Here is an 18,484-nt window from a genome sequence, read left to right on the forward strand (position 1 = left end):
CACTGCAGGGTTTTTCTATTAATATTCATGTACTGAACTATAGTAATCTTTTCGCAGTGTGTTCCAGTCAGTTCTCTGCTAAGGCCCCCCCCCCCTTTTTTTTTAACCCATCTTTAAATGTCTCTTTTAAAGTTTCTCTGCAGCTTTTCATTTTATTACTGACCCACTTGACATTTGAAAGCTACCTGCACTGGCAGAAGGTCCCCACTGTGTAAGAAAATTATAAATGGAGAATTGGGTTTTAGAAGAATTAGCTGAAACCTCTTTACTAATTTTTACAGTTGGGTGGGTGTGTTTTTGACATAATGAAGAGTAGCCTGCCAGGTCCCTTGATTTAGCTAGTAAAATACACTAACCCGTTTTTTTAGTGACTAAAGCCCTTAATCCATCAAGTTCTCCTTTAGTCAGGTTCACCCTCACAGTTCGTGACCTTCTGAGATTCTTAGTATTTTGTTGTTGTTTAAAAATTCTATTACCACCAACCTTCACTAGCCTTCTGAAACAGTGTTGGGTGTGGCAGGGACACTTAAGAAATGGAGACAGATAGAATTTCAATTTTACATTGACACAGAAATATAGTTAACTCTTGATCTGTAAAAGAAGGCTTCCTTTGAAGTGGGATTTTCTGCGTGGCTCTGTTTCAGTATTTGTTGTCATTTTGAAATGGAGGTATTTTTCTTTATCATCTATTGAAAAATTGAACCAGAAGCATTTTAACTTTTTCTTACCCCTATTCATTCTTGCCTTTTGAAACGAAAGACCAGTTTTTATTAGCCTGAAAATCCTTTTGCAAAGTTCTTACGGTATTATTAATAAAACTTGTGACATTCATTTTTGTTTTTCCCTCATAAAATGTTACCCAGATTTTGAAAAATAAATGTTAGCTTTGTCAAGTGAACTCTCTCTTACCATCTCTGTTTAGAGTCACAGACCACCTTGTTGCTTGCTAATGTAGTGTGTTTTCACAAGACACCCAGAACGTCATTAGTGATATGGTCTAGTCTAGGACGCCTCCACATCATTCCTAAATTACTACTAAGCGCAGAGGGGGAGAGAACAGCTACCACGGGGTGCAGGGTTCTGATCAGAAAGACGGCTAATGATGACATCACTGGATTCTCGAGTTTTATATTAAAGGTTCATATAAAATTTTTGTAAACTTTGATCCAGAATGTATTTGTAGCTGTGTTGTACATTTCACTCCTCATGTGTTCTCAGGCATCAGGCCTGTGCTAGGTGCAGGGAGGTAGTGGGAGAAAGATTCACAAGGCCCTTGCTGAGGAGAAACTTACATCCTTACATCCTAGACGGAGGGTAAATAGGAGCGGCTGAGAGAGAATAAGATGCAGTATATAGGATGGTCAGGGAACTCCGCCCTGAGAAATTGAGATTTAAATTGTGACCTTCACATTTAAGCTGTGAAGAGTTGGGGAGGGCCGGTGTCATTCAAAGCAGTGGCTATTAAAGGCTTACTGTATTTTAATATAAAAAGAACATTTCTGATTACTTTGTAGTTAATTTACTTACCTCTCTTCCTCCTACCCACTGTTGAAAAAAGAAATGTAGTAAAATTGACCCTTGAATTGTGCCTTGTGTTAAGTCCCCACATCTTACCCACTAGCAGCTTGGATTTACCTCTAGAATATATCCTGAACATATTCAGTCCTTTCCATCTCCACTGGATAAGTTCAGATCACCGTGACTTCACCTGGACTGTTGAGAAACAGTTTTTCTGGTTTTCCTGCCTCTGCTCTTGGCCACCTCCAGTCTGTTGTCTACACAGCAGCCAGAGAGATCTTCTAAAGTATAAATCTGATCATATCTGCTCCACATCCTTCGGTGACTCTCAGTTACATTCAGAATAAAATCCAAACTTCTAACTACTATGAAATACTCCAAGGCCCAAAGAGGGGAAGGTACATTCAGAGAATATGAGCACAAAGAAAGAAAAGAACTGGAAAGACATGCAGAATTGACAGTTGCAATATGAAAGAGGAATGTAGACAGACCAGGCGGAGAATCTGAGAAGCCAGGGTGGGCATTTGGAGCCTGTAACCTAAAGTTGTCTGTCAGGAGAGGAGTTGGTCTTTCCCCAAGATGTGGTTCCAGTGGGGTAAGAGCTGATTTATTGAGTGCCTTTGTGTACTTACACATATTATCTCATTTAATCTGCAGACAGCACTAGAAGGTAGATTTTATTGCGGCTGTCTTACAGATGAGACGTTACGAGAGTGTGTGTGTGTGTGTGTGTGTGTGTGTGTGTGTGTGTGTGTGTGTGTGTGTGTTGGGGTGCATGTTAGAATTAAGGAACTGTGAGGACAGTGTGTGTAATCACATACTTACCTCTCAGAGCCTCCCCTTCCTCTAAAAGAAGTTAAAGTTACCCAAATTTCCACAGTAAGTAAATGGCAGAATCTAAATTGGAGCCCAGGCTTTTTTGACCTCAAAGCCCATACTCTTTTTATTGTACCATGTTGCTTATTAGAACCCTAATGGGAGAACAAATTTAAAATTCTGTAAACAGAAATGTTCATTGATTCTAAAATCTAAATGCACTAGGGAAGTGCAGCATTTAGAGGAACCCTGTGGTGAATCTGGATATAAAGCCAGGAATTCTTTTTGTAATTGCACAGTTTGTCTGTATTGGTGTCAGTTTTAATGTTTTATGTCTAGCTTTCTTAAAGCAACATACACCTGTCCTGAGCTGCCCTATGGAAAAGAGAAGCCCATATGTTTTAGAAGAAGAGGGATTTCTAACACTCTACTAACCTGAAATGTTCTCCAAAGACTAAAATAAAAAAATCTTCTAGCTGTAGAGTTGAAAAGAATCTTACTTCATGTGTAATTGTAAAGGTGGAAAATCCAGTAACCTTTCTTCTGTGAAAGTAGTTTGTGAGCCAGAGATACAGACATGTGGTTTCCTTATGCTGTAGCTCTGTCTTTTCTTTAAAAAAAGAAGTCAAGGTAAATAGGACTGTTTAAATGTTCTTGGTCAAAAAGACAGTAATTTCTGTGGAAAACTGCACCTTCTCAAGAAATAATAAATAATCATGCTGATGCCACTCAGGCATGGGGGCCGGATAAGAAATAAAGACCTGATACTTGGTATCCAGTGCCCCAGTGGGAATATGATAGCGCAAATTAGGGCTGCTAAGGTGTTTAAATGTATAACTCAGAAATGCCCCGGGCAAGAAGCTCCAAGTTAAATATTCTTCCTTCCCTCTTCTCTCTGCCTGTTTATCTTGCTGTTTCTTCCCACCTGAGCCTCCCCTTGTCTGGAGTGCTCTGAGGCTCCTGATGGATCTTCTTGAGAATAGAGCAGAGCATGTTAAAGATGGCATTGCAGTCAACTATTTTATCTAGGAAGCCTGGAAATTTAGAGAATTTATGTCCGGCAAAAATCTTTGGGAACCACTTGAGAGACCCAATTATTTTAGAAGGGTGTTATGAGCTCTTGCAACCGCCACATCAGAAAAACCCGAAATACATCATTCGCCAAAACTACATTTGACCAGCGTTTACTCTTCCTGCTAGTCGCTAATCTTTCAGAAGTTCCTTTTCCATCACAAAATCTATTCATTCACTCCATCTGGGGCAGTCACCAACGTGGATTAGATTAAAGCAAAAGCCGAATGAAAGAGAAAAGACATATACCTCTGACAGGCTGTGTGGTGCTGCAGGAGACACACATTTTGGAGTCAGAGGAACGACCTTTCTCTGGGCCACTAGGGACTAATTCTAGAGCATCACTAATTTAATAATAGCTTTTGAGGGAAAAAAAGAAAGAAATACTACATTAGGTGTACATATGGATTATGCCATAGCCTGATTTTAGAAATGTTCAAAAGTGAGGGGGGGGGGGAAATACATCTTAGAATTAAGAACTGTGGTAGCTGAATGCATAACCCTGTGCTTACTCTCTGAGCTGTGCTTTGATGTGGGAGAGGTTGAGGGAAGAGGCACGCAGGGCACCGTGGGAAGGGGCAAGTGTTCTCAAGCTCTGTGTGGCTCTGACATACCCTGTTGACTTAAACAGTCATGTCCATTGCTGCCTGCTCTGGGCCAGCACTGTGCTAGAATCAGGTGGAAACCCAGTGAGAAATCAGACTCAGAAAAGGGGGCAATAAAATACGGTAAATTCTCAAGTAGAAGTACATAAGCTACTAAAGCAGCATAGATAAGGGAGTACTTAAAACTACTTGGTGAGGCAGGGGGCTGAAAAAAGATGCTCTGGAGTAAATGATTGGACATTTTTTTTGGAGATTAATTAGAATTTTGCTAAATGGGTAAGTAAGAGGAAGGACATTCCAGGCAGAGATGTTTTGAGATAGAGTAACAAACCATAGATATCCCAAATTACTGGAGCAAGAACAGGGCAGAGGGTAAGCTGCAGAAGCCAGGCAGGGGCCAGATCTGATCGGGCAAGGCCTGATGTACTGGAAACCCGAAGAGCCGCGTTCACTTATTACGACCTTATTTATTATGCTTATTATGCAGCAGACATTATGGAGGCACTTAGGAAATTGTTGAAGCCAAGAAGTGGTTCCTTACCTTCAGGGAGCTTACTGTGTAGTTGGGGAGACAGACAGGCAGTTTTAATACCATGCATGTGGTAATTGGAAATCAGTATAGAGGCCTGGGTACATGCATCGAGGGATGGGTGCCCTCGTCCAGTCTTAGAGAGTCAGGGAGAACTGTCCTGAGCAGATCCTCCAGGTGAGAGCTGAAGATGGCGGAAAAGATGGTGGCCAGATAAAGACGGCTGGGAAAGAGCATTCAGGCTGAAGGAATGAAGTGAGAAAGTTTGATGCCTTCGGGAAATCACAATGTAACTCAGTATAATAAAGCAGTAGAGTAGGAGTTAGGAGGGTGGGGCGTGGTGAGGTTGAACTGGTCATTTGGGCGTAGGTCATGTTTGTAAACCATGCTGAATTTGAACTTTTTTCTGTGGCAGAGGGGAACCATTGAAAGGACAGTGATAGAGTCAGAATTTCTTTTAGAAAGCACACCGTCTGCCTGATAAAAATCGATGAGAGGACCTAAAACAGGAGGCAGAGACACTGGTGAGAAGCTTTTGAGGACTCTGTCCAACAGCTGATGAGCCCTGACTTAAGGCATGGAGAGAAGCGAATGGAGCTCAGTTCAGGAAGTGGAGGGAGGGACACCTTAGTAAAGCCTGATGTCTTTCATTTGAGCTGAGTGCACGCTTTGGGGAGAATTGAAATACCCTGGAGCCGCTTCCGGTTCTGGTGTTCATATGAAAACTAGGTGTTGGTAAAAGACAGGCTTTAAAGATTTCTTTTTAATAAAATTAAATGCTTGTTGGAAGAAAATCAAACATTTAGGAAGTGTGTGAAGTAAAAAGTCTGTGAGGGTTTCCTCTGACTTTATTTGATATGAACCTTGTTTTTTTTTGTTTTTTTTCTTTTTAGTCAATTCCCATGCAGATACACAAACGGGCTCTAAGTTTCATGTGGGCAGGACCCTGTTTTCCAGTTTTGGGGTTTTTTAAATCACTATACACCTAACATCTAACAGAGTGTCAAATAGAAGAAACTCAACAAATGTTTGTTAAATGAACTCATGAAGAATGTATCCACATAACAGTTTTAAAAAATGATACCATATAATGTTATATGATTTTGCACTTGTTTTTCACTATCACGTCATAAGCACTCTATTAGAGTGACCCCTGCAGTTTTAGCTTTCTAGCTAAATTTATGTAACTTAGATTTCTGTTGTTGGACATTTAGATCATTTCTAAATTTTTAGTTTAACATGTAAACGTACAGTGAACAATTTTGTATGAATATTCGTTGCATGTTTGTGGTAGATGTTAAACATGGGATTACTTGTCAGAGGTTCACTTACTTCAAATGTTGAGAAAAACAAATTGCCTTTTAAAAAATTTATACCCATTCTCTGACACTCTAAGAATCTATGAGACCACCTCTTTCCCCACCCCCTTACTAACACTGATGTTATCAATCTTTCATTTTTGCCGAACTGATGGCTAGCAGTTAATATCTCATTTGAATTTGTATTTCTGGGTTTTTAGTATAAAGTTAAGCATTTTAAAAATGTTTTTATTAGCCATTTATCTTTCTAAAAGATAGTTTTTAAGGCAGTTGCTTTAGTGAAAAGGAAGATTGAGAAGTCTAATTTCACAAAACTATTTTTAAGAAGTATCCTTTAGTTTAAAATACACTTCAACCCACCACCCCCTTTCCTGCTCCAGCAGGTGTGTATACACACACACACACACACACACACACACACACACACACACACACACACCAGTATGTAGAGAAAAGGCATACATCCAGTCCAGACCATTTTACTTTGTTTGCCTGCTGACCCTTCATTCACCAGCAAAGCTTTTGTTCATGTGTTTGGAGAAAGTTAGCTGGTAATTCACTAGATTCCAGTTCACCTCATTTAGGACCTTATGTTGCCTGCTTTGTCACAGAACTATTTGAAAAAACAGATTTTCTCTTAAATAGTTTATTTAAGTCTGGTATGTGTATATAGTACTTAGAAGGTACACCGTAATCTGGAAATCAGAAATGTAGACAAAAAAGTTGTCACCCCTTAACAGGTTTATTTTGGGGAGGCACATCTAAGGACACGTCTGGCAGCATTATGAACAGCATTGGCACCAAGGGCAACTGTAGGGGGTTAATGGGGACCCTGCATCATTCCTTGCCATGTGCCTGGTGAGTTAACTCCTAGAAGTTTCTGGGAATGGCAGCAAGTGGGGAAAAGGCTGCAACCAACAATCAGTGTCACAAAGTGGGGATGACTAATTTGCTGAGGAGACCGTTGAGACAGATGTTTAATTAGCTGAAGTCAGAGTGGATAAATTGGGAGAGGACTGCCTATGCAGAGAGACGCCTCGTTCCCTCATCTCTCATTACCTGGTTGGGTTTTAGTTTTGTCCTTACTGTCTCTTTTTGAAGACGACAGCCTCAGACTCAGGGGAACTGGGAGGGGAGTAGGAGAGAAAGTACCCTTGGTACATCTACTGAACACTTACTGTATTTTTGTATTTAACCCTTACAAAGACCTTGTGAAATGGGCATTATCTATTTTTTGTGGTTGAGAAAACAGGCTGTGTATTGTGTATATGTGTGTGCATTCTTGTGTGGGTTGCTCATGACTGACATAGGTGAGATTTGGACCTGTACCCCTTGATTTTTAAGCCCAGTGTTTTCCTCTGTACTACAACTTCCCCACTTACAATGTAATGCAAATGAAAGAACTTTCTGGAATAAAAGTAAGCTGTATATTGACAGAAGCTGGTGTCGGACAGGTGTATGTACGCATTTGTTGGAACTGTCACGTGGCACTCATAAAATCTGTGCATATCATTGTATGAAAATTTTACCTAAAAGTACAAAGAGAATCTCAAACAAATATTGGACACCAGTTAAGGTTCTGCTCACTGAATGTACTGATGTCTGCTCTTTGAAATGCATTAAAAAAAAAAAAAGATGCATTGGTGGTAGATATGTGATAAAGCAAATGTAGTAAAATGCCAATGGTAAGATCTAGGATCAATTTTTCTGTAGTTTAAAAATGTTCATAGAAACTCGGAAAGAGCTCAAAAATTAAAAGTATATAATTTAGATTCTGCTTATATTAATTAAATTTCTGAAGTTACAGATAGATGTCTTTGTGGCATAGAAAGCACTGATCTTTACTTCCTATAGGATATTTTATCTTTCATTACCTCATATATGAAATGACATCTTTGAGATTACAGTTTCTTCCATGGGCCTGTGGTTTTCAGCAGCATATAGAATTGTGAATATGATTGTTGTTACCACTTACTGAATATTAAAAATAGGCCAGGCAGTCTGCCAAACACTTTTAAATGATCTCATTTAATTCTTCAAACAACTATTTGAATTGGTTGTTATTTTTGTTTTATAAAAGAGAAAACTAGGGGCACCTGGGTGGCTCATTTGGTTAAACATCTAACTCTTGATCTTGGCTCAGGTCATGATCTCACAGTTTGTGAGATTGAGCCCCACATCAAGCTCTGTGCTGACAGTGCGGAGCCTGCTTAGGATTCTCTCTCTCCCTCTCTCTCTTTACCCCTCCCCTGCTCGTGTTCTCTCTCTCTCTCTCTTTCTCTCTCTCAAAATAAATAAACTTTTAAAAAGAGAGAGAGAGAGAGGGAACTAAAGCTCAGAGAATCTGTAAGACTTGTCCAGGGTCACACAGCTAGTAAGTTGGAGAACTGGGATTCAAACCCAAAGATACGATGTCAAAGTTTGTATTCCTTTTTTTAAATTTTTTAGTTATTTTTTTTAATGTTTGTTTATCTTTGAGAGAGAAAGAGCATGAGTGGGGAAGGGGCAGAAAGAGAAGGGGACAGAGGATCTGAAGCAGGCTCTGCACTGACAGTGGTAAGCTCAGTGTGGGGCTCAAACTCACAAACTGCGAGATCATGACCTGAGCCGAAGTTGCACACTCAACCGACTGAGCCACCCAGGCACACCTCCCTTTTTTTTCTTTTTAATGTTTATTTATTTTTTGAGAGAGAATGCACAAGCAGGGGACGGGCAGAGTGAGAAGGACAGAGGATCCGAAGCAGACTGCGCTGACAGCTTTGGTGCTGACATCCCCAAGCCCAATGCGGAGCTCAAACTCACGAACATCAAGATCAAGACCTGAGCCAAAGTCAGATGCTCAACTGATTGAGCCACCCAGGTGCCTCCAAAGTTTGTATTCCTAACTGCTAGGCTGTACTTCCTCCCACTGGCTAAGGTCCCAGGGTTCACACGTCAGTGGAGGCAGGTTCACTTTTCTCCCTAGAGAGACCAAGTGCACCTTCTTCATGTGGACGTGGCAGCATGATTCAGTGGAAAGAGTACAGGCTTTGGACCCAAAGCAGCCCGAGTCTCCACCCTGGCTGTGCCCTTCGGTCCAGTCTAACCTTGTGCAAGGTTAGACAAGTCATCAAACCTTTGTCACCTCGGTTATCTTTTCTGTCAACGGGGTAATAATACCTACCTGGCAGGGCTGCTGTTTTGACTAGTTGCATAGAAAACAGTTGATAGCAAGTGTTCACTGGATGTCAACTGCCTTTGTCCCTATTGCTACTACCACACCAGGCACATCATAAATCTGGCTTTTTAGGTTTTGATTTACTTCCTTTTCTACCCATATGACTTGGCCTTTGCCTGCAGCTTTTGTTTGCAATGAATGAAGTCTACAGAAAGCTTATACCAGTGATAGAACCAGACTTTGAATTGTGTTTGGATATGGATCTGCTGGAAACACCCTGTATTTTGAACAAGTAGAAAGCTAGATCCAGAGAGCAAGTTGTAATGATTTTTGACTAACAAGAAAACCCAGATCAGGCATGTAGGGGGTCCTAATGGTCACAAGGCTCATTTGTCAAGTAGCTTACATCAGCAAATTTAATTTGCTACAACAAAGAGTCTAGAGAGAAAGGGAACAAGTTACAGTTACCTGTAACAAACAGTTTACAGGTGATTATAAAAAGCCTTTGTAAGAACAGCCGAAGAGTTCACAGAGCCTGTTGCTTCTTCCAAGAAAACATTTAAAAGAGGAAATATAATGAAACACCAGACTGATTTTTGAGGAATGATTCTAGAAGTTGCATAGAGGTCTAGAGTGCTGTGTCTGCCCCTTACAGCCTCAGTCAAGAGTCTTTGTCTCCCCCAGAGGAAACAGAAGGTCCCTTTCTTTAGGCAGGCCATTCATGTATTTATCCTGTTAGTAGCCGTAAGGAGAACTCTTCGTCTGCCAAGGTTGAGTTGAGCCACTTGCAGTGAAAAATCATCGCTTTATATGGGCTACGTCCCCACAGAAGACCGCTTTCAGACCAGCCCAGAGACCTGACACCCCCAGCTTCTATCTCACTGCTTTTAGAGGCCTGACACTAGAGCTGGTCTTCCCCCATAAGCAGTTTAAAAGGCAGTTTTACCAATTGCAATGACACCTTTCCACAATGAGTTTTTCCTTTTTGAGTATGTTACAAATACTGGTACTTTCTATAAGACCTTTAAGTGCATTAAGAAAAAAAAGAAGAAAAATTGCTCGTCAATCAGGGCATTTCTTTTTCTGCCTTACAATGACAGTACCCAGAGACAAAGAGGACTTAAAATCAGGAAACGGCATGGGAGTGGCACTATGAGGCAGGTCCGGGGAGAGGACGTATCAGCACCTACTTCTCATTACCCTGCTACTGATCACAGTGGGACCGTCAGCAAAGTGGATAGATTGTACTGTGCCATCAAACCAATTTTTCAAATGGAAAGTCGGTGAGATGTGATTAAAGCCCAGGTGCTGCAGAAGATACAAGCCGGTCTATTGGAGCTCCTCAGTCTTCCCCAAAGCTGTCACAGGATCAGAGAAATATCAAATCATAACGAATGCCAGCTTTCCTTTTTTGTTTTATTTATTTTTTTTTTGTACACTACATTTAGTAGAACAATGTGAATTAAGATACAATTAAGACAAACTATGACTTAAGTCTAAAGAATCCGGAGGGTCATGAAGATCTCTCAAACACAGTGTGTCCAAATCCAAACTCAGCACTCAGTAAATATTTATGGAGCCTCTGCTACATTTTAGGCAGTGAACAAGGATGGCCTGTTCTCAGCTCTCATTTTAGTAGGGTAGATGGTCAATAAAAACAGACCAACCAAGATACATTTGATAGACTCGTTTCTGGCTTTTGCCTGTCCGTTTTTTGACAAAAAGGACTTCTTTGAGTCTCCAGTTTTGTGAGTGCCCCTCCTGAAAGGAGTCCCCCTTGGCCTCACGATCAGGCATTACCTCAGTCTTTCCACTTTAGCAAGTTTCCATGCATCTGCTAGTTGACTACCAACACCACTCCCTGATTTAGGGAGATGTGGACAGGACAGCAGTGGCCGGGTCAGTTCATGAGCAGTCAATGACTTGTGTGTCCAGATCAACAGTGTAAAGAAAGAGGTACAGGCTGTATCTCAGCTTTGGAAACTGCTAGAGAGAACACCGTCCCTCAGCCGCTTAGCTCTGCATCAGAGGACCCATGGGCCTGCCGCAGTGAGTTCCTAATACATTGATCTTGCCAGATGTTGGTGAGTACCTTACCAAGTAAAGGGACGAGGACCCTCCATTTTCCTTTGGAATGGGGCGATTGAGCTTTCACTTGAGTGAAATGAGAGTGCTTTGTGGAGAACAGGTTCCTTTGTGTTTGCCACCACTGTAGCTGGCCTGGAGTTGGTGACCAGCATGTTTTGTGGAACGAGCTAAGGAGAAGCAATGAAAGCCGATCTGCAGCCCACAGCTGCTTCACTCCCTGCCGGCCCAGGCCCAGGGCCACCCACTTTCTAGCCAAGAATAGATTCATTGCACTTTGATTATTGGAGATCAAACTTCCTCCAAGAATTAAATCATCGAATGAAAATGTAAATGTCTTAGAAATGAGACGCAATGCACATCAGTTGAAATTAGTGTTGCCTCCCAGGTTCCCTTAATGACATGAATCTCTAATGAGTCCTTGGGGAGCCAGTGGGATATCGCAAAAACAGACATTTTAAGCGTTGATAATCAAGTAAGGGTGCCCAACAGGAAGAAGCTATTGCATACACTGTACTACAGAAAAAGAAAATTAAAGCAAATTCACTTTCCAAAGCAGGGTGTGGATGCGTGAAAGATGGAGCATGCGCTAATTCCTCATCTTCCGTAGCAGAAGTTAATACATACTGTCTGATACTTATGATCATTTTTAAAACAGCTGAGCAAGAATGCTAATAAAAAATAGGAAGATGAATACAAGGAGAAATAGCAAAAACTTTTTAAGGTCATTTCCTGTAAGAAGGGATTCAGGGATGTGCAGGGAATCAACTTTTTCATTATAGGACTGTGGTATGATTTACTTTTAAAACTGTATGTACCGGTGATCCTTGACCAACATGGGTTTGAAGCGCATGGATCCACTCGTGTGGATTTTTTTACTGTACCGTACTGTAAATGTATTTTCCTTATCATTAGCATCTTCTTTAGCTTGCTATATTGTAAGAATACAGTATGTGATACATACACCATACAAAATATGTGTTAATCGACTGTTTATGTTACTGGTAAGGCTTCCAGTGAACGGTAGGCTATTAGTAAAGTTTTTGGAGAGTCAAAAAGTTATATGTAGATTTTCGGCTGTGTGGGGATTAGGGCCCCTAACCCTGGCGTTGGTCAAAGGTCAACTCTACATGTTCCTTCGGTAAAAGTAAAAATTTTTTTAATTTATAAAAAGAAGACTGCTTATTTTCAAAATCTAGAGCTGAGAAAGATTTCTTTCCTTCCCTTGCTTACGTGGACTTGCTTCATTTGGTAACTTCCTTTCTCTTAAAAGCCACAATCCATTTTATTGTGTTGGATGTCAGTTTTCTGTGAGAACACTGTTATTAAATAGTTGCTTCCCATTACAAACATCTCCAAACCTTTCAAAACCAAAATGTTATATGAGTATAACCATTATATTGTGATTTTGCCAACATCTTGTCTCTGTGACCTGTATTTTCCGTAGGTTAAAGCACAGGCTATTAGCTGAGTACTCCTGTCCCATTCTAAGAATGACTAATATCTCAAATATAAATGAAAACAGCTGCTTTTCCATAACATTAGAGTTCCAAACAGCTGTCACATGTACATTTTGACATTCTTTTTTTTTTTTTCTTTTTTCCAAATTGGGACAAAAGTTCGTTTACTGAATCTACTAATCTGGTTAAGTATATCATCTAACTTCTGTGGAAAGGTGGAGAGGAGGTCACAGAAAAACCTCTCGAGCTAGAATGTAGCCATCTCCAAAGACTCAAGTTTAGTTAACATAAAAACCCTCTGATGAGACCCCTCTGTGCCAAGAACATAAGGTCCGTAAGGGCCTGTCGGTGGCTGCCGCACCACTGCTGCCCTTGCCAGAGAACCTGCACCTCGGTGGACAGCCATTGTTCTCTCTCTGGCTGGAGAGATGTGGAGCGCCACCCCCTTGTCTCCGGAAAGCCTGAATCTGTGCTGTCTCATCTTCTGCAGCCCTTCGAGGGTTTAGTTCAGGGGCTGCTGTTGTGGATCAGAAGACCGTACTCCCTCTGTTGGCTTAAAGCTGGCCCTGCCACTACCAGCTAGGTGACCTTGGTCCGGTCATTCGCCCTCTCTGAGTTGCTTGCTTTGTTTTGCTCTTCAGTAAAATAAAACCACAACTAGATCACAGACTACTGGTTGGTAGTTGTAACTGTGGGAGAGCTTAATCCCTGAGTTCAAGAACCATCTCCCCGGCTCTGCTCTTGTTCCTGTTACACTCTTTCTAGCTCTTTGATGAGTTTCTTTCCCTGTTTGAACTTCATTTTCCTCATCTATAAATGAGAATAATACTATCTTCTTTATGGCATTGTTGTTGAGAATTAAATAGAAATCCAGGTGAAACACCAAACACTTAGCTATTACTATTTTATTACTCACTAAATGGTAGTCCTGCCCCCTCCCTTCAATTTCATTGTTATGAGACCCAGTCATACTCACCGTTTTGTGATCTAACACTTTGTTTTTTATGAGTGTGACTGCTTTGAGTCATGATTCAACAGAGACCCTAGCCGCGAAGGGACCCAGCTCAGATTTAGTCCACATTACGTATGGCCCAGAATGTGTGCATCTGTCTGCCCAGCTGCTCATTTGAGCTTTTCCAGGGGTCTGAGGCCCCTTGTCAGAGCAGCAAAGCATCAGTGAGAACATAGGTATGCACATGTAAGAGTGACCTGGCATTCCTCTGGAGCACTCTGCATCTGGGGCTGGATATGCAGAAGGGTTAAAAGCTGGAGAAACTTTTGTCATAAATTTCCTCTTCAGCAGGACTTCCCAGGGAACATCTGACATTAGGAGAGAGGAAATGCTGATTGGCCTCGGAGTCAGCTGAAGGAGACAGGAGCTGCAGTGGAAGCTGCTGGATTTACTGTTATTAGCAAGGCAAATGGAAAGCCAGCAGGGCAGCCCAGCTCCCAGATAATAGATGTAACAAGAAGGAAAGCTCCCAGGAAGGAAGATGGCTGGCAGCCACGACTCCTCTACCTCCTCTGCTGCCATTTCTTTCCATTGCTTTTACCTTTTTGTTTTGTGTGTTTAGCACAAGGAGAAGCATACTTTAGCATCTTAGGTGATAAGTCACAGCTGGTTTAAAGTAAAACAGGATCTATAATTCAGCTTCTTACTGGCTTGATAGATTCATAGTTGAACATGGTGAAATGTGTAAAATTGTGTTGATACAGTATTAAGAAGTTGCCATTTATTGAGCACTTACCATGTGCCAGACTAAGTGCTTTACATGTGTTATTATCTCATTTAACCCATATAACAACTTCATGCTTTAGAAATGATCATCATCCCCAACTTAGAGATAAAGAAACAATGCTTAGAGCACTTAGGTAATTTCCCAAGGTCTTAAAGCTTAGTGGAGCTGGGATTTGAACCGTGCCATTAAGGTCCTACCAGTCCAGTGGAAAGTAAGCAAGAGCCCAAATGGCTATTATGGGGCCAGACAGGGTACTGGCAATAAGAAAAGTGCTTACTGAGTCCTGAAATGCAGTGCTAACTGGGACAGTGGTGGTTAGAAGGAAGATGGGCAGGCAGAGGGGAGCCGAGTTAGCAGGCGGAGATGACATCTGAAGGGCCTGATCCCCCAAAGCAGGGAGCAGGGCAGATGGGCAGTTGATCCCTGAGGACCACTAGGAATGAGGGGGAACGGCAGGTCGTGGCAGCAAGGACCAGGGAAACAGATGATGCTCGGCATCACAAAGAGCCGTGTCCTGTGCAGGGTCAGGTCACAAAGGCAACAGGTGAGCAAAACTCCTATTGTCAAGATTACCTCTGGAAAAAAAAATCCCTTTAAAAATGCCTGTGAGAGGGCAGCACACTGTAGGTTTTCTCATTAACTCCAACGCAGCGAGCTTTTGTTTTTCTAGCATGAGAACCAATGAAAACTAAAAATACATATCTTTAAATGCTAAAATCAAACTTGGCACAGAAAGATGCTCACACTATAAGAGGAGCTACGCAACAGACACCGGCATCCACCCAATTAATTCAGTAAGTCATTCATCAGACGTTTACCAAGCTCTGTAGTTGCAGCGATGACTAAGGCTCCCAGCTCCCATTCACCTTCTTGGGTTTATTGAATCACCAGGAAGGCATGGTAAGTGGGATTCTCCAAACTATTTAAATTGTTCTCTTGGTCATTCCTCACTCTCTCTTTTTCCTCGTTTTTTACCAAACAAGTACAGGTGAATTCAGATAAATTAAATGTGTGACTTCTATACAAAGAGATCCAGGCAGTAGGCGACATCAAGAACAGGCCCAGTTTCCTGAGAGGCACACTGAGGACCTAGCAGGGTACTAGACCCAGGGCAGGGTTCTGGGCAGGACTGGGCTGGGGACAAGGGCAGTTACCTGAATGAGACGTTAAGGTCAAGATCAGATTTCAAGAAAGGAAATCTTGTTTGGGTTGGCCTCAAAGTGCAGAAATCCTCTTGCCTTAGAGCCGAGCCTGCAGCGAGAGGAATGCGGTTTTCCCTATTGTGGGAAAAGAAAGCGGGCCATTCTGGGAGTCTTGTCAGGGCCTGATGTTGTTATAGGAGTCAGTCAGAGAAAAGCATATGCAAAGAGTTGTGGAGGCCAGATAAGACTTAGGGAGTGACCATAAAAGGGATGTGGTTTGACAGACTGCTAGCAGGCGGTGTGGATGAAGGGAGCCATGATACTATGCACTGAACAGGAAGGAGACCAGTTCTGCTGGCTCATAGAGGACATAGATGGGCAAGAAATTAGGATGAATAGAAGGTCTGGAGAGTAGGGTAAGGAAGTTGTGAAAGGATTTTAAGCGTAAAAGTGATAGCCTTAAGAGTTGGACTCCAGAGATCCCCCTCTGACAATTGGAGGAAGAATGGATAGCTGGAGGCCAGGAGATGAGTTGGGAAACCATTACTGAGGGCTGGAGGATAAGCAGTGCAGAGAAGATGTGTTAAGTGGGTAGAGTCTGTGGAACTTGGGAGTTGACTTCACGTCAACAAGGAGGAAGGCTGTGTAAGAAGTATTCCAGACTTGCGAGTGCCTCCTCATTCACGACTCTGAATCCTTAGAGGCCAGAATCAACCTCCATGATCTCTGCATCTGTAGTGCATAGCCCGGGACTTGGCACACGGTAGGTTCAGTAAATGTTTGATGAACAACTGAGATAATCCATTGGAGACTTGTGGTGTCATCATTGGAAACCCAGTTACAAGGAAAAAGAGCTGGTTTGAGTAGAGAAGGTTCATGAGTTTGTAGTTGATTATCCTGTACAATTAGAATCAAATAGGTGCTTGGAGTTCTCTTCATTCCTGCAAAGACAGGCCTGAGTCACTTATTGTCAGCAGTACTTCCTTGGAGAGTTGGTGGATGTCCCTAAGAGGCCCTGCAGCCTTTTGTCCCGCCCAGGGTTAGAACCCCTTCCACCAGGGTCACTGGCCCCCAGCTGTTTATAAAATGCTGTCATTCCTGGTACCTGGAATCTGTTCAGTAGCCTGTCTAGTATATACAACTATTATCTCCATTTTCAGGGGAGGAGACTGAGGTTCAGAGAGGACGTGGTTTACCCAAGCCAGTCTCTGCCATAAGCAGATTTGAATAGAAGTCTTCAGATTCCACTGGATCGTAACAAAGTCTGATGATTGAAAACAGTTGGCCCTAAGCCCTCTCTCCATTGACTTAGGCTGGAGTCACCACTTTTATATAGCTCAGAAAAGGCTACAGACAAAGTCTCCTTCTGGTTGTTTCTGTTGTTTTTGTCCTTAGGTGTTTGTGACTAAATTCACTAATTTTGCTGGCTGTCAAGGCTGTGTTAAGGAAAATGGGTTTGAACTGCTGTGGTTTTTGAGTACTGGACTGGATGTCAGAAACCTTTGCCATCACGGGAAATTCTGTCACTCTGGATTTACTATCTGCTCCCCACAGCTGAATTCCTCAGCAGTGTGATTTAGCACCCTGGCTCCCCATCAACCAGTTTTGGCATTTATTTGAATGCATTACCCCACTGGTTTCCATAAACTATTTTACAATTGTTTAAAATAAATGACTGTTTATTTCCACAAAAACCATCTGTATTTCTTTACAGAGTAGCAGATAACTGTACGTAAAATTTGGTAATGTCACAGTGACTCAAGTTAAGAGAAACAGATTAGATTGAAAAATTGGATGCTAAGGGACAGTGTTAAAGGTTTCCATCCTCTCTAACAAGTGATATCTGGATTTAAAGGAAGGGAAAAAATGTTTCTCTTTTAAAAGTAATATCAGGCCCCCTTTCTCCAAAGGGAAGTGCATTCATGCCAGCTGGATAGGAACAGGATAGGGACTGTGAGCATTCCTCTGCCCCTTCAGCACTCTCTCTGCCTGGGGTGGTGTGGAAGAGGCTCCTGTCCAGTGGTTTCCAGCCTTCTCCAAGTTTTGGCTTGTCCATGCCTTACCTCTTCTTGTTCCGACGTTGAGTGGATTCCCAGGCCTGTGTGTTGTAGTTCAGAGATCACTGGCAGGAAGCTCAGTGGGGCAGGTTGCTGTGGGGAGAGAAGAGAGGCCTGGCTGAGGGAACTGAGCTGATGGGGAGGCAGGATTGGCCCCTGACAGTGGTGGTCTTCCATTCTCCAGCCAGTGCCCAAAACAGCACCGATCTACACCAGCCCCGCCCATCCCCAGGAAACCCAACCAACCCCAACCCAGAGATGGAGCTGTCTTGTGATTATCGAAGCAGTGGGGACACATGGAGTCAGTTGGAGGTGGACCTCCCAGTCTGCTTTGGAGGAGGAGGTAGGTAGTCAAGGTGGTAGCCAAGCAAGCTGTGTTCCCACTTAGTCACCGAAATATACACTGAAATACACCTTTTGCTGTGACTGTCCCAGGAATGCAGAGATACTGAAATGTGCACTCCAACCTCAGTTTGCATACAGTTAGCACAAGAGCCAGGTCCAGCCAGAGATCTGTTTAGCTGGGTCGCACAGAGCAGTCCAGAGGCAGTGGCACTTAGGCAGTTTGGACTTGTTGCGTAGGAGGGAGCGAGCACCAGAGACATGAAGAAACAGGAAGATGACTGCAGACAGAGGGACTGTGATGAGCAGAGCACAGGGGGTTGAAACTGCATGGTTTGGGGGATATTTCTGGATTGTTGTGTCATTAGGTGGGAGTTGAGAGGCGATCAGATCTGCCATCAGTGTGGCAGACCTTTAGAGGTTCCAGCCTCTGCTGAAGAATCATACCCCACTCCCCGCTCAGTGAAGTCTGGAAAGCAGAAGCAGAAACCCAGACTTGTGATCTGTGGAGTCCTTGGAACAACTCTAAGAGGGAGATACTGTTATTATTCCTCTTTTACAGGTGGGAAAGCAAGGCATAGACAGTTGAAGTAACTTGCCCAGGGTCACATAGCTAGTAAGTGGTGGGACTGGGAATTCGAACC

General features: G+C 42.5%; 1 protein-coding gene across 6 annotated transcripts in view; it reads left to right on the forward strand.

Annotated features, from left to right (window-relative positions):
* MAPKAP1 (MAPK associated protein 1) overlaps positions 1-18,484 on the forward strand; it is a 246,146-nt gene that overhangs the window by 152,852 nt on the left and 74,810 nt on the right. Inside the window, exon 8 of one of the 6 annotated variants that reach the window (XM_047829295.1) lies at positions 17,683-17,841. The exons of the other annotated variants lie outside the window; for them this stretch is intronic. Coding sequence (XP_047685251.1) covers positions 17,683-17,841 — 159 coding nt within the window. The remainder of the gene's footprint in view (positions 1-17,682; positions 17,842-18,484) is intronic. 6 annotated transcript variants of the gene reach the window in all.

Source organism: Prionailurus viverrinus, chromosome D4, assembly GCF_022837055.1.
Source record: "Prionailurus viverrinus isolate Anna chromosome D4, UM_Priviv_1.0, whole genome shotgun sequence".
Classification (NCBI taxonomy): domain Eukaryota; kingdom Metazoa; phylum Chordata; class Mammalia; order Carnivora; family Felidae; genus Prionailurus; species Prionailurus viverrinus.